The 26,433-nt window shown below is 37.2% G+C and overlaps 1 protein-coding gene across 1 annotated transcript in view; it reads left to right on the top strand.

The window, feature by feature from the left end:
* The window catches only part of LOC136865293 (lamin-C), a 280,216-nt gene extending 267,322 nt beyond the window's left edge, over positions 1–12,894 (top strand). The window contains exon 10 of the mRNA XM_067142399.2: positions 9,609–12,894. Within this exon, the coding sequence (XP_066998500.1) occupies positions 9,609–9,647 (39 nt within the window). The 3' untranslated portion in view covers positions 9,648–12,894. The remainder of the gene's footprint in view (positions 1–9,608) is intronic.
* Positions 12,895–26,433: the final 13,539 nt, after the last annotated feature.

Here is a 26,433-nt window from a genome sequence, read left to right as displayed (position 1 = left end):
TTGCCATCACTCCTATCTGTGTCAGTGCAACGTAAAAGAAAATTGTAAGTTAACCGTTCTGTGTTGCCCACCTTAGGCTTGACACAGCTCTTTGAGACCTCGTACGTTGACTGTATCATGTTCACAATTTTTGAGCTGATTATCTTATTTCTTCAAGCCTCCCACTTCCCTTGGAACACTGTATTCAAGAAAGGAGATAAAAATGATATGTAATAATTAGAGGGGAGTCACTCTGATCTCTCATACTGTTAAAAACTTTGGAAGAATTCTTGAAACAAGGATTAGGGAAAAAAAAAGGGAACAATATGACTTGAGGAGAGGGAGATCTGCAGTGGACGATCTTTGCCATGCGACAAATGGAGAGGTGGGAATACAGGAAAGACTTGTTGCTGATGTATGTATTGCAATTTTGTGAAGATCATTGGAAAATGACCTCGAAGGTATGACTATTTTCTTTATTTTATTCTACAGCTGGTTGATTGGAGATAAGTGAGAGAACACTGGCAAAACTAATTCCAGAAGATCTCAACTGAAGAATTCCCCCATCTGCCGCGACCACTTCTGTTGTCCATGGGCCTATGAAAGAAATGGTTAAAGTTAAAGAGGTCGCGCAGCTACTGCGAAAATGAAGCCAGGGAAGGCTACCAGTCCAGATTATCTTCCAGCAGGGTTCTCACTCAGCAGGATGGTTAGCAAAACTCTTCAGTCAGGTCCTCAGTGAAAACCAAACCCTCTACCGATAGGCAACGGAATATCATGATACCCACTTTAAAAAGAAAGGAAATCCTGCTGAGCGTGCTATTGCCCAATTCGGCTGCTGAGTCATGTTATAAAGGTCTTAGAGTGTGTACTAGACAAAAAATTAGTGAGATCATTAAGCTTACCAGCAACCAAGCTGGATTTGTGAAGAATTGTCATACAACTGATGCAACTCACACTGCATGGCTCTTGGTCGAGAAATCCCTTGAGAAGGACAAGCCGCTTCATCTCGCGCCCGTGGACCTCAAGTAGGCCTTCGATCAGGTAGTGCAGTCTCATCTGGCTAGTGCTTCAAAAACATGGTGTACGAGGATATCTTGTTTACGGGGTGCAGTTGCTTTATGAAGAACCCAGGAGCTATGTTTACACTACTGAAGGACTGTCCAAAGAATTTCCCATTATAGTTAATGTTCACCAAGATTCTGCCCTATCACCGCTCCTGTTCAATTTAGTAAAAGAAGACACTGTGACTGCTGACTTGCACTCAGTCGTCTCGCTGCGGACCATTTTCTATGCTGATGATATGTTGTCTGTAGAGAGAAGGCGGATCTACAACACCGAACTGAAAAAAATGGAGCGACAGACTGGCAAAATACAGCGTGCTCCTCAACAAGAAGAAAACAGAGTACATAGTATCAGGTGCACAACCATCAAGATAGACGGCAACATGTTCCAAATGAGAAAGTTTAAATACCTTGGGTCCACGATACCCGACGATGGCAGACTTATTGAAGAGGTCAGCATGAGAATTAATGCAGTCTGGATGAAGAGGAAAACAACCACCAAAGTCACTTGTGACCTTCGAACGAAAGATAATAAAAAATGTACATCCGTCCTGTTGCACTCTATGGCTGCGAATATTGGCTATCTACAATTGAGACAAAATGCTGGCTTGGTATAATGGAGACAAATATATGTCAAGGTGGACAGCAGGCATCACTAAATTAGATGTGTTTCCACCATGAAATGGTTTGGTGTTGCACCAGTCCGCAAGAAAATGCACGAGAGCCATCTCTGATGGTTTGGGCATGTTTTATGAACATGTGCTGACACAATTGCAAAGACGGACTATAACTTAGAGGTCATGGGCAAAATACCAAAGGGATGACTTAAACATTGTCTCATTATCCCTAAAGTAGAAGTTTGGGAAATGACCAGTGGCTATTTCGGTAATTAATTAGTTCTAATACAATCTTGAATTTAATTAATAAATAAGAAGTTTCACTTCTTGTTTCAAATGTGTACCTTTATATTTCAGTTTGATACAGGATTTCCTTGGTGGAAATTTGTGAAAGATTTGCTGGCTCCGTAGAAAAATTACTTCCCTGCCTTTTAAAGGAAGATTGAGGCTCTTGTCGTGCATGCGAAATTTGTTCAGTATTCTCTTAATACCACATGAAATGAAGCATGATGGATACCACTTAACTCGATATGTGCGTGAAGATTTTTTTTTTCCCCTCCAATTCTTGCCATTTGCCAGATCCCCATTACTTGTCCTTCAGATTATTGTTGTTTAAAAGCATGATAAAGAAATGACTGGAACAAAACTGAGCATAAGAGAAAAATTAAAAGCTCTATCCTACAAAGCAAACGATAGGAAAGACCATGAAAGGTGGGTAAATTGAGGTCTCTCTAGACCGCGCAAGCATACAACTACTGCTGGGGTTAGAAGAGAACTAGTGTTAACAAAGAATAATCTGATAGGTAAGATGAAAGAAACGAGTCTAGTACAAATGGGTGCAAATACAAACGGGTCTTAGCAGAGGTCCCATGGTTACCTCTCCTGAGAATGAAGGGTAAATTACTAGTCAGTACTAGTGTATAATTACATTCCAGTATACAGTAGAATCCCAATTATCCAAGCTCTGATTATCCAAGGCACCATATTATCTGAACCAAATCTGCAAGTCTAAAACTGAATAATACTTTCCAAGGCTGTGATTCTTTAAAGTTTTGTCGTGAATTGGTGACATGCATGTATATTACTGTGGCAAAGAACCGAGCTACCACAATGAAACCAAAGAACTCTAAAAATCTTTCTTCAGAAAGTTCAAAAGTGTAAAATTAATGTTACTAAGCGAGTAGTTTTTATGTTTCATTTTACAATTTCAGTATACGTAGGCTACTCTGGGAGAAAATTGATACAGTATTAAACTATAACAATTCAGTACTTAATAATACACATTATATGACAGCATTTATATTTTGTTACTCGAACTGTCTACATACCATAGTATATTAGTTACTGCAAACATAAATGTGAAGATATATTTTCTCTTTTCAAATTATATCAATGTTGCTAAGATGTGAGAAGTTCAGTAATACTAAAGGATTTTTTATGTTGGTGTGACCTTCCATATTATCTGAGCTTTCACTTATCCAACATGGCGTTAGTCCACATTACCTTGGATAATCGGGGTTACGGTTCTGCTGTGCTTGTAAATATCTACCTCCTAATACAGAGCTTATTGGACACCATTGTTTTTATTATTGATGCTTTGCTCCATAGTATCTTACGTGTGCTAACTTATTTTAATATTCACTGTAGTATTCCTTTATACAGAGATTATCATATAAATGCATATTGGAAGTTAAATATGTTGGACAAGTGGTGCACTGTTTCATTGATTCATGTTACCTACTCTTTTAACTTTGGTGTTGACTAACAGAGAAGGAAACAGGTGAATGGTATAACATACTGTATACAGTATAGATCTGCATGTTTTATTGTATATGTAAAAAAATGTGCTAATGGAAGGTGGTCAGTCTGATTGCATACTTTGCTTGTTTAAAATACAGCTTCATTATTTCATTATAAAACAGCTGATTACATTATTATATTTATTTCTGTCTTGATGTGATATTTCCTGGTGACTGCTGTAGTTATTTGTGGTTCTTCTCTTGCTCTATGCAAGAAATATAACCAATAAATAGAAAAAGAATTCTTTCAGATATTTGTTGCTGATTTAACAAACTTTTAGTTTTTCCTGGTGCTAAAATAAGACTTATGTACTAAAAATTATGGACAAATCAAACTTTAAAATTATGAATTTAACTGTTTAAACAATAATTTCATATCATTGAAAATTAAGTATAAAACTATGATCCTCCTATAAAAATGAACATTTTTGTGATCCAGTAAAGTTTATGCTGTGGGAATTGATAAAGATATCTGAGGATATTTAGAATAAAAGTGCACTGCAAGTAAAATACAGTCGATTAAAACCTAGTTGTCCTTGTTCATTGTGGAGAATTCTAAATCTTGTTTCTTCTCAGCAGTTTTTAAAATGTTTTCATTCAACTTATTGCATTTTCTTCATTTGTAACATTTAAAAATGTTGTTCAGTTTAGATGAATCAAAGGTCAATCCTCTATAAACATACTACATTTGTATAATTACAAATGACATAATAAAACTCCATGGCACTACAGCTTTGAAGGGCCTTGGCTAACCAAGCGACCACTGCTCAGTTGGAAAGCCTGCAGGTTACAAGGTGTCGTTTGGTTAGCACTACAAATTCTCTTGGTTGGCTTTCTAGACCGGGTCATTAGTCTTAGGATATAAACTTCATGGTTTTGATCCATATTGTATTGTGATTCTAGACCGGGGCCGCTATCTCACTGTCGGATAGTTCCTCAGTTCTAATCACGCAGGCTGAGTGGACCTCGAACCAGCCCTCAGATCCTGGTAAAAATTCCGGGAATCGAACCCGGAATTAGGCATAAATTACATAATATAGATTATGAATTTGGTATATCATTTTTTGTGAGAAGCAGCCTAACCAAGACTGCAAAGGCATGCTCGGTTCACCCAGGATGTGGCTTTGATTCCCTGTCAGGAAGTTGAAAAACCTTGGAAATGAGATTTCCACTTCTGGAGAGGCACATGGCCTTGAAGTTCATTCAGCCTACCTGGTGACAAAGGCAGCTGTGGCATAAAACTAACACCTCTATCTTGGTTAATGCTGAAGTTTACCTTCCACTTCTCCAGGGGTCTTCATCATCATTTACGGAGAAGGCTTTGCTATTCTCTTTTGAGACTAGAGCACCAGACTGATGAATATCATTAAATTTTATATGTTTTTAATATAAAATGATCAGACCAAATTATTCTAATTGGGGGCCAATGACCTTCGATGTTAGGCCCCTTTAAACAAGCATCATCACCAATTATTCTAATTGTATTATATAGTTGTACACGAAATTACAGCATACAATCTATGTTTTACCGAGAGTATATTATTTGTTAATCATGGAAACTGTTCAGCCAATTTTTAAAACTTATAAAGCTTATTTCTACCAGCAATACATAGGCTTTATGTCAATAAGGTATGACATACAAGGATCTAGAGTAGTCCAGTCATTTAGTTCAAAATTTCCCCATTAGATTAAAAAACTCTTAGTAGCATGGGACTTAGTATATACCTGTATGTAGTTTTTATGTACAAGAAAACTAAATCTTCTAAAAAAAAAGTCGTGCTAGGTCACCATGTTGAAAAAAATGGTAGCTAGAAACAGTTTTTCAGCATTTTTGCAAAAATGGCCCTTCTTATCAAAAATGTTTCAAACAAAAAAAAGGTTGTGTAAAACCAAATGTACATTTTTTCTTAGCACATTTTCCACATAACTGATTGCTAAGCCATAATTTTAAATATTTTAATTAAAGGAATTTCCTTGTTCAGTAAGTGTAATGTTAGTGCCACAGTTGTCTGTTGAAATTGAAGTTTGTGATACTGGTTCTTGTACTCCGAAAGGAAACATCTGACACAAGTAGGACAGCTACACTCTGGACGCAATAAATAACCTACACATGGTAATCCTAGCAATGAAATTTATTAAAGCTGAAAAACATTTAAATACTACTATTAGCATGCTGCAGGCCATAACTTGAATGCAAGGAGTGCTCATCTATATATTAAAAAACATTGAAGATGAAAAAATATTTTGACTTTTCGCAAGAACGGTTTTGCTGCATTCAGTGTGCTCTCCAATTCTGGTCTAGTACAGGTCAAGACATGATCATTGAGCAGTCACATAGGAGACCTATGAAATCCGTTTGAGAGCCTGACTCATGGACAGAGTATAACACAAAACACTCTCCTGCAATGGACTTCATCCGATCCATTCTGTACCAGAGCTATAGAAAAATTCTGTGGCATATTTCTGAAAATGTCTGAACAACACAGATAGTCAAGACTCTATCAAGAAGTTTTCTGTAAGTGGTTAACGGAACACAATCTATTTTTTCATCAATCAGGGAATTGGTAAGTTTATCCTCTGACTTCATAGGCTATGTTCCAGTTCATTGTGATAATGCTAAAGTTCTAGGTAAGCCTCAATAAGAGAAATAACAGGACAGAATTTTGACAAAATTACAATCGAATGAAAATTTAAAGTAAAACCCTTTGCAGCAGTTACTTCAGCAATCGAATTCGGAGGTGATAGTGCGATTGTTAATACTTGGCAGCTTTTCAACACCAATATGTGCATTGAAAAGAACCACACAAACGGAAGAATTTTTTCACATTCGAGCTTGCACCAAGACCTGCACCTTTATTTGATGATGTATCAGTGAGAAGGCTAATAAAATCTTCCCTGAAAAAAGCCTTCATTCGTGAGGAATCAAACATTCTGGATGACTGTGTGTACATTTTAGATGGTGGATACTTATAATCTATTAGCTTCATTGTCCGTATTGATGGTTAAAGTATTCGCAAATATATAGACAGGAATTTTCCACCTAATCAATACATTTATTCTATTGTAAAGTACTTAAAACATGCTAATATGTCAGTACCAGTTTCAACCCTTTTAGTGGGTCATCTTCAGCCGAAGAACCTATCATCTTAATAATAACTTATAATGCTAAAACAGCAGCTTGTCCTAATTATGAATGGCTCTTGCTAGCTTAAGGTGATATATTGTGATAATAAATTATGATTGGAAAAATGTTTTTAAAAGTCTGTAAAGTTCACAAGTTAGTTTTGATGCTGATCTTGAGGTTCACTCATTTAAACCAGTGTTGCGTTGTTGACACACTTACTTGAAAACTTTTCAATATTGAGCTGGTAAAATATTACTATGTTAATTGCGAATGACTAATATTAAAATAATATGATAATAAAACGTGCTTGATGGAGTGACTTTGACATTCTAGAAAGTTCACCAGTCCATTAAAATACTTTTCTTGATGTTTGTACATATTCTCACTCATTCATCCATTGTTTCAATATTATACATCTATTTTAAAATATAAAATCTCTTATTGCTAAGTTGCGTAGTGCTGTATTTATAAATTCTGCGTCAGTAGAAGATTTATTATTGTATGATGATGTATGTTGATGTGCTTGTATAATGTCTTCATAATCTCATCTCAGAGTCAATTTGTTAGGCTTTCGCGTTCGTTGTATTGTGTCAAAAGATCTGGTGGAAAAAGAGAAAATAATATTACTAATAGAAAAAGTCTAGGGAGCGTGTTTTGAAAATCAGTGTGTGTGTTACTTACTGTTGGCGTAGCCTGTCCTGGTACACTAGTCGGGAGCACGCCGTGCACTGCTTCGTGTGCACCGAGGACTAGTAGCTATTGTGGCATTGGAGGGGGGGAAGTAGTGGGGCCAAGGAGACGATTTGGGGAGGAGTTGGGGTAGGGCGGAGCATGTCTGTTGGAGGTTTATTTGTGTGTTTTCACTTTTGTTTGTTGACTCTCTTTAAATAAATGTTTTTTAAAGGTGGGATGGCGGCATTAAAAAAGATGTTTGCTTTTTCTGTGATCTCATTCAGATTAAAATTTGGATTAGCATACTGATCCATATTGAGCCAGTAACATGTAACATTAAAGTGCACTTGGTAGATTTGGAAGCAGATACCTTAATTGTATCAACAGCACCAAAGGAAGCAAAGAAAGATAAAATGGCAGTTGTTGTTGCTGCTGCTGCTGCTGCTGTTGACCAAGACTCTGACTTGCTTGTTTTAATAATTTCATTTGTGTCCACAACTGATAAGGTGTTTGTCCTGCATCCTGCTTCTGGTTCCAAAAAAAGAAGAAAAAAAGAAAAAAACTGTTCAACACATTACAGCAGAGACGTCAGCTATTACGATTCAGTCGTAATAATTACGAACCACCCATCATAATTACGCTTTTACGAATCACACACAACAAATTAAGATTTTTTTGTTGATTTTTAAATCTAAGTGTATGAAGTGTTCAAAAGGATACACAAGGAATGCCATTACAGCTTGAATTCTCAGAATATTCTCTTCGGATTTCTCAGTAATCATTTAAATCCCTTTCGTGTGGAATGGTATGTTGTTCAATGATTTTTCAATGATATGTAAGTTAGTAAGATCTCGGAAAAATTTTCCTCCCCCCCCGTGCCCTAACGGGTACATTATGAGTTGCTTTTCTTGAAAGTTGGCATCTCTGCATTACAGCAGCAGAACACAAAATGTGTGAATATCAGTGATTTCCTCAGCCAATTGCTGTAGCGGAGTCGATTTGTAGTTCCTCTTTAACCCATTGAGCCCTGCATATTTGTTGGATTGAAACCGCATTGGCGCTGGGATTATTTTGGAGGAAATATAGTGTCGCTTCATATCACGAGAAATTTCTTAGTTACAAGACCATTAAAGATTTAAATATACATGAACACAAAAGGCTTCCATACCTCAAACTGCGGAACAAGGAATACAGTAAAACACTTTATTTTATTAGCATCACGGGACTGTAGGCCTACTCAGTCCGCCTGCTGAGCTGTAACCCAGTTTTCTCTTTGCACTTTCTCTTCGATTTCCACATCTATTTGTTATTCAGGAGCATTGCTCACACTAGTACTAATATTACTAATAATTTCACTGAAAAAATTACATTCCTAATCATCATTACTTCCTAAAAGGAGTTATATATCTGTAAATATCAGTTCTATACTGGCAGCCATCTTGTTTACAAGTGAATCTCAAAGGTAGAGATAACCCACTTCAAACTAATATTACCAAGCACTCTATCAATATATATTACCAAAGAGCATATAACATTGCAAAGAAAGAGTCCCTACACAAATCACAAATGCAACACACTCTGCCATCTCTTGAGGAAAAGTAGAATTACGTAGTAAAATGAGACAACGGAACAGTTCCGTGGTCCGGCGTTTGGTCCACCGAGACGAAGCACGGAACGGTTCCGTGGCTCGGGCCCAATGAGCTAAAGCAACAATAATGCCTGTGTCCATAGGTTGCAGAACAAGTTACATTAGGGGGAAAGTCTCACGAGAAGCTACAAATTAAAAAAAACTGATCTTTGGGTTGCCTGTTGTCCAAATGTTTATCCTGAAATTCAGGCTTAACAGTTAGTTACATGAAAAATGGTAAGACTTCAGTACTTCAGACTTTTAGTACATTTTCCGGGTATCTAAAATCTACATATATATATAAAGTCCCATGCTTCTAAGAGTTTTTTAAGACAATTTTCCTGAAATATCTGGACTAGGGGAGAAGTTTAAAATTTGTTGTGTAAATGGCAAGGGAGGTGGCTAATTGGCTGCAGTCAAAGTAAAATTTAGACAGATACACTTCTCACAGAAGAATTTCCTATTTAAGGACATTATTATAGTATTGAAGGAGAAAGAAAATGGTCACCTAAACACTTGTTTGTATATACTTTGAAATAAGGAGAGTTTGTTATACTTTTACGATATGACATATTCTCATGTTCTCATATAGTTTCAATGCAGTCTTCATTATGTAAAAAATGATCGTGGTAGTCAAAACTTTATTGATTTGTACACTTATATGTACTCGTATTTTCATCTTGCTCTGTTGGGGATGACACTATAGTTGTGTGTTGTTTGTTCCAGGGTGATCCTCATGGTGAAGACCGATGTCGGCTTATGTGAGGTGCTGTTGTATCGTGAAGAGTCTACCAAGACAAAAGTTTTATGCTGTTGAAATGAGTGTAGAGATAGGCCCCTTTTTATGGGTTTATAGATCTAGTTCTAAACTGAGGAACTAGTAAACATTTGGTGAATGTGTGTGTGTGTTTCACAATGGTTGATTCAAATGGTGCCGAGGGGGTGTTGGGACTAGTTGTGGAAAGTGACCATTCTGTGTGAAATTACTCTCTTACAGATTGAATTTTTTTAATATGCCCTAGGATTGATGTATTAATAATATTTTCTTGCTTTATCTGAAGTTGTAATTACTATATTGTCAGCACTGAAGATTCAAACTGAACACACTGCTCCTTATCTCACCACGTGCACTTGTATGCAAGTTGTACTTAAAGTCTGTGGGAAGGTATAAACACTTAGTAATTTAGATTGTACAGAACAGGTATCGAATTTTTATATCACAGTCTTGATTACTCATTTTCCTATTTAACTTAAAATAATAGAACAAGGTTTTAGAGCTGATGTAGAGGTTAAAGCCAGAATATTAATAATTTATTTGAAAGCCCATGTTTTTATATGGATGCCTTCCTGTTTGCATGTGTTTATTATTGTTTTGTTATAATTTGCTACACGATTTATTTACCTGAAAGTCTGGATGAGGAGAGAGCGAGTGATCTGAGTGGCATTGACTCAAAGATTGAATGCCCTATTTTTTCCATAACTGCTGCTGTGACACTACCAGATTGCTTATTATATTTTATATAGGTTATTTTGATCTTCAGTTTCACATCATGATGCTGATGCTATTGCTTTTATACTGTGATGTGTTAAAAAGTACAAATGACCCTGCCTTGATTTTTAGAATGTTCATATTTTTTTTAGGGTATCCTACTTGAAACTATATCCTTTCTGTATTCCTTCAAACTTTAACTAAATATATCTGAGATAATTCGTTGTTAAATAATTAGTGTCTATATCTGAATTATATTGACCTTGAAATATTTTGCATTTATCTGTAACTTTGTTAAAATGTACAATCTTTAGCTTAAACTACACTGCGTACCAGTGTTAATTTTGAGATTCCATTTAATTACAAATTATCAGGTTAATGGATGTAATTTTGATAGCTTTGTTTGGAGTTGTAATGTGCTTTGAAGTCCTAGTCACATTAAACGGTGGCTAATACACTATGGTACAATTTATAAGACTGTGACATAGCAAGTGGCTTTGGTTGGGGAGCAGTGAGAACTGAATAGATGCATTGCTAGGCATTCCATAGAAAAGGTAAATATTGCTATTTTTCACATATTCTTGGTATGAATACAGTAAAACCTTGTTAATTCGAAGTCGTTCGGACGCAAAAATAGGACTTTGAATTAAGTGATTTCAAATTAACTGCCAATTTGTAATTCAGAAATGCCAACCCTCTCGGCATCACAAAATATAATACCAATATCAATGGTCCGTCTATATCGTCACAAAATATTCTAAGAACATTTACTGTATGCAATTAACCTTGATTCACAGTTTAAGCCTTTCAAATGCCGTGGAAAAAATACTATTTCCAAAATGTATCCATCCAACAAGGTGCATTTACAGTGTTCAAATAATGCACTTGGATAAAACACTGGCAAACGTAACCTCACGGCTCACGCAACAAAGGAAAGAAAACACAATTCAAGGATGAGGACAAATTATGCTGGCTCTCCTGTGCAAATGCTTTCTGCCCTGGATTACTGTACCATTTGCATTTTTAGAGGCCTTGTACTTGCACTGAAAGTGCCCGACGTTCTTAAAACAGTGTGGCTTATCGAACTTTCCTATGACGAGGGGAGAAAGTCTCTCGCTTCCGTTTGCATTACAACACAGTACAGTGACCCTTACCCTTGTACGATTTCCCGGCTGGCACTTCTCTCCATTAGAACGTTAAGTCCTTTTGGGCTCGGCATTAAGAAAAAAATGCAGTTTCATCGGCACTGACAATGTTCGGTGCGTACCTACGAAGTGATGATATGAGCCACGCTCTTATGGTAACTGTTGGTATCGCCAGTGTTCGCGGATTTTGTTTCTCCACACAGTGCCTGCTATGTGATTGTGGCGTTCCTTAAAACGCTGAATACAAAAGAATTTAGATTTCACTCAAACTTAGCAAATATGAAATACACGGCAGACACACCGAAGTGAGTGAAAGTGCGTAAATGTGTCCCTGCATGTTCTGGAAGACGCGTTCTTTCATGACTCAGAGAAATTTCAAATATAAATTACTGTGTAAAATAGTATTTTTTCTCAAATATAAGGGCAGTTTTGAATTAAGTCTGAATTTCGGCAATGGGACCGACATTGTTCTTTGAATTATGAATTATCCGTATTACAAATTCAACAATTTAAATAACATACAAAACTGTACCTCATGTTTCCGGGAACAAGAGCTTCTTTGAATTAGGCAAGATTTTTGAATTATCAGGGTTCTACTGTATATGTTTTTGTCATAAGTTCAAATAGTAATGAATGTGAGAGAGTGTTTCAAAGAGAGAATGGAAATTTGAAATAAGGTTTTTGGCCAGTTCCATGTGCGGAAACATTTTCTGTATTTACTAATGTTTCCATGTGCCTTTGTTGTGAAGCTACGAGTTATATTTTAATCCTTTCACTAACTATATTTATCATCTCGGTAAGCTGGTTGTATCCGGAACAGTCCACAGCATCCCCCATATCTCATGTTTGCATACCATTTAGGAGACTACATTTCATAATTTCATCTTCATATGTCAGATTCACTGTAACATAATTTTAATTTGCTCTGTGCCTCGATAGTTTAAAACATATTTTAATTATTTTAATTTTTTAATAGCTTGTTAATAATGCACATCTAAAATTTTCACTTGAAATATTAAATGCTTCATCTTATGTATGGTGAGTTGTGGAAATGTAAGGGAGTGGTATACCATAACTTTCGTTATAAGGATATATGAAAGTATTTTGCGTGATTAACCACATGTTTAATCCTTATATTTAATCAGATTTTTTTTCCTGAATGTAAGACATAAAATATCAGCTTACATTGATTCTCTAAAATATTTTGCAATAATATGCAAACAGTTTTCCGTCTTGTTCGTATATTTCGTTAGCTTTTTCATAAATATGTGCATTGGTATTGTGTGTCAAGTGGCCACATATACCTCTCTAGTTTACCATTGTAGCTTTCAAAACGAAAATATTATATAATTCTAATAAATTAATTTGAAAACTTAAACTGGTCATTTTTTGAAATGCTTATGAAATCCCTAAGACAACCCTCTTGTGTTTGCTTTACCTCTTTTATTGCTGCCTCTATGGATCAGTGGTAGAGTGTCAGCCTACGGATCCCAAGATAGTGGGTTCAAACCCGGCAGAGTTAGTCGGATTTTTGAAGGGCGGAACAAGTCCATTCGACACTCCATGTCATACGATGTCGGCATGTAAAAGATCTCTGGTAACACATTCGGTGTTTATTCCTGAAATCTTGGCCATAGACGCCCAAGAGAGTTTCGGTTTACTCGGTCTGCCATCTAGTAGGCCTAGAGTAAAAGAGAACGTCGAAATTGACGAGCAGACAGCCAGATGGCGTCAAATTGTAATGGTCTGCATACGGTAGTTGAGGCCATAAGATGATTATTATTATTATTACCTCTTTTATTTGTTGGTTATGATTTGGCAAGTCTCATATTCTAGTCAATTATAAGTTTAACTGAATATATAATGTTAGGGAGTGATTGTCCACTGTTAACGAATCACTTTGTGCGGTCCATTCACTTATTTATTTATTTTTTATTTATTTATTTCAAATTTGTGATGCTTTTAAACAGTAAAGTGAAGGCAGAGCTTCTGAGGATACATACGTTGTCATTCTGTTCATCCTCTGAATTCTTATGCCTTCTCAAAACCATCTTTTATGTTCTCTATTGTAGAACTTCCGGCTTCTTTGACTGTTCAGATGTTGCAGTGCATGACATTAAAATATCCTGTTTAAGAAGCAACAATGTGCGTTTTCTTCTCTTTAGCAAAATTAATATTGTTTAATTACGCATTAATTCACTGACTCACTCTCCATAATATCCTTTTAAAGAAAATTTTTAATTTCTGAAGTAAATGCCAGAATGGATATATTTTTGCGTGGTTGTTGGAATTTTATAGTCGGGAAATGGTGTTGGCTTTTGCTTTATTTTTTTTGAATCATGGTAAATGTTACACCTGCGTACAGTGGATGGTTTTTAACTTTAAAAACTATATTCCATGCATATATGTGTTTCTGTTGGTGTAAAAACTAACCTAGCTTTGACAAACTACATAAAATTGCTTTACAACCAAATATTATCCCTTAAAATACATCACATAATTAGAAGTAACACAAACTTGGTCTGCATAGAGGAACATGATTCTTCTTCTACCACACCCCCCACACACACACTGTGGAATTGTGGATGCGAACTGTGTTCCACTTGATTTGGCCCAGTTTTACAACCGGATGCAGAGATGCCAACTATTACGATTCAGTCATAATAATTACGAATCGCCCATCACAATTACGCCTTTACGAATCTCGCACCACAAATTACGATTTTTGTTGATTTTTAAATCTAAGTTTATGAAGTGTTCAAAAGGATACACAAGAAATGCCATTACAGCTTGAATTCTCACAATATTATTTGCAGATTTCTCAGTAATAATTTATACCCCTTTCCTGTCCCTCGTTTAAGACTATTTCGAGTTTCCACGCGCTGAACGCAGTGTGTGCTTCCAGTACCGTAAAAATAGGCACCTGTGAAGGGGTATATCTTGCGGAGTTGTCTTTTGTTCCTTACATGACCACACGTCCATGCAAGTATGAGAGTTCTCTTTGAGCTCTTTTGTCTTTGTTTTGGCAGCAAAGTGGTGACAAACTCCGTTTCATTGTGGATACTGTGCGCATGACTGTTGAAGTATTTATTGCGATTTTTGTTGCCAAATTTACATATATCGCTGTTCTAGGGTATCTGCTAATCGTGTATTATAAAATGAGAAAGGCTTGAAATGATGATTTCTTATTCAGGAAAATACGTGTGGTGATGTTACCGTGATTAGTGACTCTAGTAATAAACCAAATATAGTTCAAAAATTTAGGAGGAATACTTGAAAGAATGGCCCTGTTTACTGCGTTCCTTAAAATCTTTTCACGTGTTTTGTCGTGTGTGTAGCCACGATTTTTCAGTTGCGCATGGTGAGGAAGAACAGAGCCTCCGTGACTCAGATGGCAGCGCGCCGGTCTCTCACCGCTGGGTTCCGTGGTTCAAAACCCGGTCACTCTATGTGAGATTTGTGCTGGACAAAGCGGAGGCAGGACAGGTTTTTCTCAGGGTACTTTGGTTTTCCCTGTCACATTTCATTCCGTCATTCATTGATCATTGCCCCAGAGGAGTGCGACAGGCTTCGGCAGCCGGCACAATTCCTATCCTCGCCACTAGATGGGGGTTTCATTCATTCCCTCCCTGACCCTGTCGAATGCTTGGAAACAGGCTGTGGATTTTTGTTTTCCTGGTGAGGAAGAACAAGACAGTTCTGTACTAATATGAGCACTGAACTGTTAAGTGCTCTGTTAGTGCAGAGGAGGCACATGGTATCAAAAGGAAAAGCATGTCACCAGTATACGTGTACCAAATAGCAACTACAGTACTCAACAAAAATAAATGATCCTTCAACCTCCAGTCAGATATGTACTGCAGATCACCTGTTACTTTAGCAGGTAAGAATCATACACTCTTTATATGCCAGTCTTTGAATATCTGGTGAATTGTATGTTGTTCATTTATTTTCAATGATATGTAAGTTAGTAAGATATTGAAAAATAATTCTACGGGCGCCGCTGCCCCCTCCCCTCCCCCAGTGCCTGAACGGCTGTATTACGAATTGCTTTTCTTGAAAGTTGGCATCTCTGCGGATGCCTTTCTTGATGCCAACCCTATGTGGAGGGAGAATAATTCATCTGACTGGATTAAAATCTCCGACCTGGCCGGGAATCGAACTCGGGACCCTCTGAACCGAAGGCCTCAATGCTAACCGTTCAGCCAAGGAGTCTGACATAGACGAGCATAAATATGTGCGATATATTCTGTCCACTTAGATGGACACTTTGGATTAAAGGAAATATAATCTTAGTATTTAAATTTCCTCAGAAATGAAGGAATTTGAAATGATGAACCCTTGTACTACATAACTGTGAGAAGTGAAGAAAAGGTTAGTGAACCAGATTTAAGTTCTGTTTGATTCTATTTACATGAATGATGCTTTCTTTTATATTTCAAAATCATGAACTTCATATATGATGCTAGAATGATCGAGTAGGAAATCTAGTATTGTGACTTGCAAATTATATATGTGAAATAAATTTAGTTCTGCTTCATGGTTTGCCAATTTGCTAGTATTATGATCTTGGAGATATGTCATTGGTTAAATATGTTTTTCTTAAGCTTGTACCTGGGACTTGGCCAGCCAACATCTGTAGATATTTTCATTTGTGATTAGATCATTACTCAACAAAGATGGTGCATTATGAGAAAAGGTTACACATAATGTAATTACAGTAGAGTCTCGATTATCCGACCTAAACGGGACCTGGAGTACGTCGGATCACCAAAAATGTTGGATAATACAGAATAACTTTGAAAATGAACTAAAACAAACATGTTTTACAGTACTCTATTGAATTATTAGTTCAGTTGTACAGTAGATGCAGTATTGAACGAAGGCATTCCAAATGTGTTACGTAAAAGATACTTGTCAGCAATGTCTGCTTGCCTGTTGATTCAAGTTTCCTTGCTGCGAGATACCGCCATCGACGAAAAATCAAACATCCGTTCTGCTTGCTTTCGGCTGTTGCTCAACGTAGGTTAATGCAATTTCCAATGCACTTAATCCTTCACTGTGAGTCATCGTTTTCTCTTTTTGTTCTGCAATGCCTCTTTCTTCATCATAATCATCATTTACGTTAGCATTCACAAAACCGATAATATCAGGGTCGGTTAGTTCAAACAGGTGATCTTGTTGGCACTACATACATCTTGAGTCGTAGTAAGGGATCAATGTTTTCTATGTCTTCTTGTACAACCTCCTCTCGATGTTCAACCTCACTCAACAGAGTGTTCCAAGACTTGGCTAATGTAGTTTCAACTTCTTCCCAAGACTGCGCTATCCAGTATACCATGTCTTTCATGTTGATTCTTTTTAACTTTTCTAACATTTCGTTGGCATTTTCCATTTCCTCTATCAGGGATGCAAGGAGTTTCTGCTGATACTTCCTCTTCAATATTTCCAGCACACCTTGGTCCATTGGCTGGCATAATGACATGTTAGGAGGGAGGAACATGACTTTGATGTCACCACTTCTAAGTTGCCCTTCATTTGGTGTGATGGAGCGTTGTCTAGTAGAAGAAGAGGGAGATTGAAGCTAGATATTTTTCTACATCTGGAACAAACTGTGTCTTCAAAGATGTCGGCAGACATCCAGGCAACCTTCTGATTCGTGTAATGGACTGGAAGACCATTAACAGAAATGTCTTTAAATGTCCTAGGCTTCTTTGCTTTACGGATCATAAGCAATTTTGCTTTTAAGTTCCCAGTAACATTACTACAGGCAAGAACTACGCTTGTAGCCAGGTGCAGACGTCTCGGACTTGGGCTGCGAGAATTTTTGATGGCAACATCTTGAAATTTAGCCCAGTCTCATCACAATTAAAAATCTGATAACCGGTTAATCCTTCAGCGAGAATTATTTCTTGAAATTCCTTTTTAAATTTTACAACCTCATTGGATTTTTTCTCTTATAGTTATGAATTTCATTGGTTCCGTATTGAAGTGGGATTACAGTAAATTAAATTAAATTCGTTCAAGGTCCACCTATTCAATACAATGACGTTTTATTGTGATTCAGTCACATGTCAAATGGTCAAATGGTACTAGTTTCGGCATCTGTGCCATCATCAGCCTTAAGTACAAATTAAACAATATATATATTCCTTAAACATCTAAAAGACATTTTAATACATTATAAAATACAATTACTGTAGTGATACATGAGAAGTTAAAATTATGTTACAATTGATTGCTGTAATATAAAATTCTTAAAATTCCGGCTGTTCGTTACATAGTTCAGTCTGTATACATCCGGGATAAGTGAATTTGTGCTGTTGTATGCTGTCTATGTGAGTGACATTTATTCCCTTGATATTAGGTGGTTCCGGGGAAGTTTACTTTGATCGTGTAAGATCGTGATGTAAATAAAGATGAATTCCCACTTCAATTTAAATCTGAAGAAAATAGCCAAGTTAGACGTTGGAAGCAATGTATGGAAGTTACTAGAATTATTAGGATCATTGAATGATGATTGAACTTCCCTTGAGCAGCATGTTGAACGTGTTGTTACACAGACGGAGCCGGACAAAGTGTGTGGGCAGCGGTAAAAGAGGCGAGGGGAAGGAAGGAGGCGGAGCACCTGCGGGGGAATGGAACTAAGGCGGGGCGGAAGGATGGGGTAGTGGGGGTAATTGACGGGAGTGTGTATTCTGGATTACTTGGAAAATCAAACTGTTTTTCGATAGTTTGGTATTTTTTAAGCCAATTGATTAAAAGATCGAAAAGGATATTGGGTTTCTCGTAAATTTCATTTAAATTATAATTGGGGTTGAAGTATTCATCACAGTTGATGTAACAAATTTCAATAATATTCATGATGGGTCCCTTGTTTGCTGTTTGAAGAACTTCCATATCTTGTTCAATGTCGGTAAATTTGTGATTAGTGTCGTGCATATGTATACCCATGGCGGAGAACTTATTGTACCTCATCGCATTGACATGTACTAAATATCTAATCATAAAGTTGCGTCCTGTTTGACCTACATAAGAGCTGCTGCATTCATTACATTTTAGTCTATATATTCCAGATTTGGAGTAGATACTGGGGGTATTGATTGATCCAGAGTTGTGTAAAATTTCGGAGGTTCTATTGTTAGTTTTGAATAAAATTCTTAATTGTGTTTCTGGAAAAGGTTGGTGATTTTGTGGACGTTGTTATTGTAAGTGAAGGTGGTTGAAATAGGAGTTTTTTCATTGTCTTTTATGAATTTGGTTTTAGACCGGTACCTATATTTGCTTATTATTTGTTCTATAAACGGCCTGTTGTACCCATTGAACTTGGCAATTGCCCTTATGGAGTTAAGTTCGTTATTAAGATCTTTCTTTGCCATGGGTATGGCAAAAGCTCAATATACCATGCTATTGTATGCTGCACGTCATTGGATTTAGCTGATAGTTTTTCTCCACAGATATTAAGCTGCCCAATGCCGTGTCCTTTTTTTTTTTTTTTCCACCGATCAAGCCACCCAGCACTGGCAGTAAAATTAGGGTCCCATTCATTAAACTCCTTCTGGAAATACACCACCTTTTCTTGCAGAATGGGGCCAGATATTGGCAGGCCTTTTTCCTGGTTTTGAGTGAACCAAAGAAATAGTGCTTCACTTACTTTTTCATACATTTTTCATTGTTTTTCTAATTTTCACTGCATCACTTGTTGCTCTGGTATAGCACCACTTTTCAATTTCTTCCCCCTTTTTTTCCATTCTCCCACTGTGACATGTCCAACACCATAATCTGAAGCCACTTTTTGAAGAGTTTCCCCTTTGTCCAGTCTGTTTAACGCACTGAACTTGTCTTCTACAGAAACAATCACTTTCTTCCGTTTACTTGCCATACTCACAGAGGATATGAAAACTATAACATCCGCACCCAACCAACTCTACACTGAACAATGACTGAAGACTCGCTGCACCTGTCCTTGAGGAAAAACTGGTCCTACCGCCAGCAGTCAGGCCAGTGCTTGTCCCATGGTTGCACCCTCCATACCGGCTATTCCAGAATTTAATCTCCACCAAAAGTTCAAATTAAGTCTACCAGTATCAGATAACACAGAATGTCGGATAATCGAAGGTCGGTTGAGCGAGAGACTACTGTACAAGAACTTATTTTGTGATTTGTGATGTGCAGTATTTATAATTGTCATGCAAATTTAAATGTTTGTCGGTGTCTACTGTTAGTTGCTCTCTTGATTCCAGTATAGAGACCAGTCGTGGAGAACATTTGACATGATTCAAGGCAAATAAGATATCAGTATTCCATTAATTGTTCTATTTCACTGATTAAAGTTTATACTTTATCGACATGTACTAATGTAACCATAAACAAACTTTTCCCTATAGCAGCCACCGATAAAATTAGGTTCATGGAATACAGTGGAGAGGAAACAATGAGTTACAGAGGGTGTTGTGGATCTGATGATAGAGTTCTAATTGAGGCAGTTTAAGTTTGAAAATAATACAGTGAAGTGTTAGATTCATATCTTGGTAGTAATTTGAAATCTGTAATAAAACAATTATGCAGGTGGAGAAAAAAGTTTCATGACGTAAAACCCATTTTGATGAAATACCCGAGTATACTGGATGATTCAGACTCTACTTAATTGCATCGTGACAGTAACAGCTCCTTGCAATCAAGCAGTTCTAACAAATTGTTTTGACAGCCCTTGAAATAAACTAAAAATAATAAGGTTATTGGTTTTACGTCCCACTTAACTATTTGTTATGGTTTTCGGAGAAGCTAAGGTACCAGAACGTTGCGCCGCAGGAGTTCATATGAATATATGAGCACCTTCAAAACTTCATCGAACTGAGCCAGGATCGAATCTGCGAACTTGGAGTTAGAGGGCCAGTGCTCTACCATCTGAGCTACTTAGGCAGCAATAAATAAATATTCCGGAGTTTTAAAAGGATAGTTTGATATAGAAAATATGAATTGCTGTATGTGAAGATTGCAAGAGAGATTTTCAAGTGTGCATATTGGAGAGATCGATTTTCTTCGGAAATGCTTGGCTTAATGAATTTACCAGTTCGCTTAGCAGCAAATAGCAAGCTTGAGAAAGCGCTTCTGGTATGCATTTAAAGTGTATCTTTGTGATGCAGTTAACATCAATGGAGGTGTGGACAGAAGAAATGTTCATACTCTGAGAGGAAATTAACAGAAGTATAGCTGTTTGCTGTGCATAATTTTTTTAAGGGATGTGTTTGTTCCACTGCTGGTGTCTACAAGCTCGCTCACTGTAAAAATAAAAATAAAAAGAGAGAGGAAGTGAAAGAATATAGAAAAATTTATCATTTCCACTCTTATGTTAATCAATTGCAGGTATATATACGTTTGGGGACTGTTTATAGAATAATCTTATCTTCGTTCAAATTATTTTTTGTACAAAATCATTACAGCCTGCAACATCCTCTGTAGCAATTGCCATGGGTATATCTACTTGGAATTGCAATCTAACTAATCTAAAACCAAATAACATTTCGTGTGGCAAGTCTTTTCCACTTTAAGGGTTCTCTTCGCTGGCATAGCATAGAGAGTAGAAGAGAGAGAGTGTGATCTCTCCCCTAGTTCATTGGTTACTCCGCTAGGTGGCTCTTCCACCTTATGTGAGCCTCAGCTTACAGGTTTACTGAGCTCGATAGCTGCAGTTGTTTAAGTGCGGCCAGTATCCAATATTCGGGTGATAGTGGGTTTGAACCCCATTGTCGGCAGCCCTGAAGATGGTTTTCCATGGTTTCCCATTTTCAAACCAGGCTAATGCTTGGGCTGTACCTTAATTAAGGCCACGGCCTCTTCCTTCCCACCTAGCCCTTTCCTGTCCCATCGTCGCGATAAGACCTATCTGTATGTGTAATATAACTATTTATAATAGTTTATTTAAATCCGCCTTGATCAATACACTCATTAAATGAAAGAAACATTATATGGTTTAATTGAAAGAAACATTATATGGTTTAATTGATAATGTTTCTTTCATTTAATGAGTGTATTGATCAAGGCGGATTTATATAAACTATTATAAATAGTTATATTACACATTCAGACCAGTCAATACGGACCAAACACAATATTAACCTATCATGGTTAAGTTTATTAACAAAGACCTATCTGTGTCGGTGCTATGTAAAGCAGCTTGCAAAAAAAAAGAAAACGCTTACAAGTGAGCTTATGAATAAAATAGAATTATTGAATGCAAAGTAGTATGCTTTTGCTTACCATTTCAGAAGCCAGTTGCCAGATGGTTTAGACAGTTTCTGGGTAGACTTTGTGGTCTTAACGAGATTTTAGTTCCTTTCTCATCTGTCTCATTACAAAATAAAATAGACACTTAATATAATGTACAACAAGTTTAGGGATAATGTCCATAACAGGGTCATTACAGCACATTAATTCTAGTGATACTGTGTAAACTGTCCAAACAATCTATGGGGTGATGTATTTTACAGCTATGTTCACATGAGTTTTTGTTCCACTACATTTTCAACTTGCATGATCACATTAAAAGCACTATTGCAGGATGGGTGAGGAGAGTGCTGTCAATACTGCATTTATTGTTACAGTCCCTAATACATGAGGGCTGTGGCAAGGCTGACGCATTGGACATTTTGTGACCTTGGATGCTTAGCATACTGTATATCGTTGCTGCCCGGACAAAACCTTCTGTATGAAATATTTTAGCTTAGAACTTTGGCCGTTATGGTTCTGTCATCTACGTTGCAATATTGTGTGAATATTGTCAAGGCATTCTCACTCTTCATAATGTATGTGCTGCAGGTCAGATTATCTCCAAAAATATTATCACATAGGAGGTTTTGTCCCAGCAACGACGATATCCTCCTAGATAATAAATCTAACACTCCTTAGCAAGACTGTGACTATCAACATTAAGTAGGCCTAAATTGTTCTTCCAATACAGTGTCATCCATATTCTCAGTCAAATCTGGTGCTTGCCTTATTTTAATTTGCTTTTTCTACTACAGCCTTATTTGTCTCTTCTGTCTTCTTACGCATTTTTCTCATTTGATTGGCGAATTATGTCAATGGCAATTCAGATTTGGGCTCGCAATTACTACCAGATAACAGGCAAGTTTTGTTGGGTTATAACTAGACTTCAAGATGTGTAAATTCAAGAAGACTATTGTTGCAGGGTGGTCGTCATAACTTAATGAGCAAAATATACCAAAGAGCCGTTCTAACGGTACTTGGTTAAAATTGTCTGTGAGCACATCCAGTATTCCATAAATGCTCAGGACACCTATATGGTGCTCTCAGTTGTTACTCTTAGCGATTCAAGAGTTCTTCCTGAAGCAAAAGTATTGTTCCCACTGAGGTTATCTTTCCATTTTATTGAGATCTGATGCCCTAGTGGATCTTGATAAGGAACTCCTGCTGGTGTAAAGTATTTATACATTTATTAGGATATTTAATTCCTGTCTTCTATTTTCTGTCTGTTCAGTCGTCAAATCCCTCTGAGTTTATCTATTAAAAAAAAAAAAAGTTATGCCATTTGCAACAGAATTACTAAATAACTGAAAAGCAAGTCACATTCATGAGCTGAAATGAAGTGGGTTCTATATGTGCAAGTGTTAGTTCGTGGCAAACTTTCAAACCTGCAAATTTATGGCAGTTTTCCATTTCAAAAACCTGTCAATTGAATTTAAAGTTCATAACTTCATTATTGTAATAGACATGCCTTTTGTTGTGCAGGGGAAAGCAACGGAAAACTACCTCACTCCTCATTTCCCTAGTACGTCTCTTCAGTGATGCCTAGGCCATCTATGACAGCTGTTGGCATAGCTGTGGAGGATCAAACCAGTTTTCGGGCTGAACACCCAACATACATTGTTGTGCAAATTATTTCTGATCTGCTTAATATATGTAGAGCATCTGAAAAGACCCCAAGTCTCTTACTAGAATCAAAAGGGTTAAAAATAAAGTTTATGACCTTCCCTTCTTTTCCATTTATTCCTAAATATTTCCACACCTTTTTATTAGATTGACTTCCATCTGAGCTGAAACCAGTAATTCTGGTGCCAGTTTGCTCCAGACGATTAAAATTCATGACAAAATATCACCAGGTATAGAATTTCAGCTTAAGTGCGGCCAGTATCCAGTATTAGATTAGAATAATAACAGTAAGTTATTTATTAAATTGACTACCTAATCAATACAATCAATACATGTAACAGTATCCAGTATTTGGGAGATAGTGGGTTCGAACCCCACTGTTAGCAGCCCTGAAGATGGCTTTCCGTGGTTTCCCATTTTCACACCAGGCAAATGCTGGGGCTGTACCTTAAGGCCACGGCCGCTTCCTTCCCACTCCTAGGCCTTTCCTGTCCCATCGTCGCCATAAGACCTATCTGTGTCGGTGCGACGTAAATAAAAAATATTCAACTTGCATACTGTACCAGTAAAAGAGCCCGACTCTCAGATTAAATTTTAAAGTAGCATGACTATAGTTCTCAGGGCGAAAAACTGGATTAATTGTAGCTAGGGCTCGGTACAGGAGGTAGGGTCCTATCTACAGAAAAACTTTGACTCTGGTTGCACAAGAGTTTATTCAAATAAGTCATGAATTTGCACATCACCTCTAAGTAGAAATGGATTGTCTTCCTCGTATTCCAATAGTATGGCTCGGGTTCTCCAGCTCACCAGGCCAAGCTGGTTGAAGTACGTTCCAGAAGACTCCAGGGATTCCAGGGACTCCAGATACTCCAGACAGAGGCAGCTGGACTGTCTGGATTGACGGCAAGTAGAGATGTCTCGAACTCTGAGGCCCGGGTTGAACCCCGGTGATCCAGGCGATGTTGTAGATAGTCATGTACAACCTCAGCCCAATGAGACTGAGAGGATTGATGTTCCCAAGGTCACTAGTAGCACTGAGTCCATGAAAACCTTGGATGATCAACTTATAAGCAGAGTTCTTGATAATTGTACATCAAGACTTCCAACACTCCTAAAACGATATGAGTGGTATTAATAATTTAGAGTTCATCACTAGGAAAATCCTCATCCCTGAATAACTTTTGGCAACAAAAAATACAAGTCCCTTCTTGTGAAATTATAGTTAGTTCATTACTGGCGAAGGTGCAAGTCTTTGCCTAAACTCGAATGAAAACACAAGTCCATTCACTTGGAAGTTTGAATATATTTAAAGTTAATCACTGGTGAAATTCATAAAGTCTTTGAGTGACCACTGACGAAAACACAAGTCCTTCCACATAAATAAATTCACTGACGAAATTTATAAGTCTTTTAAACCAACCCTGGCAAATGTACAAGTCTTTGAGTAAATGTAAGTGAAATCCTAACTTCGTTTAAAGCCGTTGGAAAGTTAAAGTTCATCACTAGCAATGTTAATCAATCACGGTCTATTAGAAGGATGAGTTCCTCAACAGTCGCAAATATTCCACGTAAATAATACAAGTCCATTTCATGAACACTTAGAAAAATTCCAATCTCGAATACTCGTAAATAATACAAGTCCATTCAGTGATCACGTAGAAAAGTTCTGGTCTCGAACACATGAAAATAATACAAGTTCATTCAGTGAACACTTAGAAAAATTCCAGCTTCGAAGACGCGTAAATAATACAAGTCCATTTAGTGAACACTTAGAAAAGTGTCAGTCTCGAAGGCACGTAAATAATACAAGTCCATTCAATGAACGCTTAGAAGAATTCTGGTCTCGAACCCATGTAAATAATACAAGTCCATTTCACGAACACTTAGAAAAATTCTAGCTTCGAAGACACGTAAATAATACAAGTCCAAACACTTAGAAAAGTTTCAGTCTCGAAGGCACGTAAATAATACAAGTCCATTTAATTAACACTTGTAAATATTCTAAGTTCAATTACGAAGACTTCTACAACACTCGAAGTCTTATGAGTCCACTTTATAGTACTTGGAAGAATCGTCTTCCCACACTTGTATAATGACAGAGTTCCACGATGATAGTAGCAGCAAGAGTGTCCCCGCTGACTACTCAGCTGAGACTGTGTGGATAGGCTACAGTAGGTCTTCCTTTTATTCAATCCGGGATGTCTACGTCATAATACGGTTTGATTGAATATCTCCCGAATCCCTCGATGGTTTTGCTTGAAACTCGAGCATTGGGACGTTTAGGTGATCCCAAACAAGATAACATATCGCTCGATTCGCTAGCATCATTATTATAGAAATTTCAAAATTTTCTCCATCGAACTCTCTAGAACAAGTGACGTGGAATCCAGAAAATACCAGTCGAGGCTGGTAACACGTGTTGAGACGAGCGGGCGGTCTAGCTAGCCCCTGTGGCTATGTCACAGCTCACAGTCGTCATACACTCGCTAGCTGGTCCTCGCTGCTGGTAAACAAACCAGGCGCGCTCGGAACATTACGCGTGGTAAATAAACGTAACTTATGCTCAAAAAATACTTATGTACAGGTCGTTACCGGTACAATACATAGCAACCAGTTGAATCCAATTATGCAATAGAGGTACAAACATGAACACACACATGATCTGAGAGTTTTATTTTTCCTGTGTTCTTGGGTGTGTTCTAAATTTACCAATCTGTCGGCTTTTAATGAGTTGGTATTGGACTGAACCTCTTCTCATCGCAAAAATGGTTCTCACTAGCACTATTGGCATGGGTGTGATCACGTAGGTGTACTTTCAACTAATTTTTGCAGATCAGCCTCCAAAGTAAGGAGAAGCACCTCGTATCTTATACAGTGCCTATTGCTCTTGGTCTCTTATTAAAAATTAAATTGCCTATCTAGAAGGAATTCAACTGTCATATCTCATCCCTTTCTTATTTTTTACCTGGCATTTTTTGAGCATGGTATCAATCAATTTTTACTTTCTGCTAGATATCGACTCACT

Source organism: Anabrus simplex, chromosome 1, assembly GCF_040414725.1.
Source record: "Anabrus simplex isolate iqAnaSimp1 chromosome 1, ASM4041472v1, whole genome shotgun sequence".
NCBI classification, from domain to species: Eukaryota; Metazoa; Arthropoda; class Insecta; order Orthoptera; family Tettigoniidae; genus Anabrus; species Anabrus simplex.
This window is presented reverse-complemented; position numbering and strand designations above follow the sequence as displayed.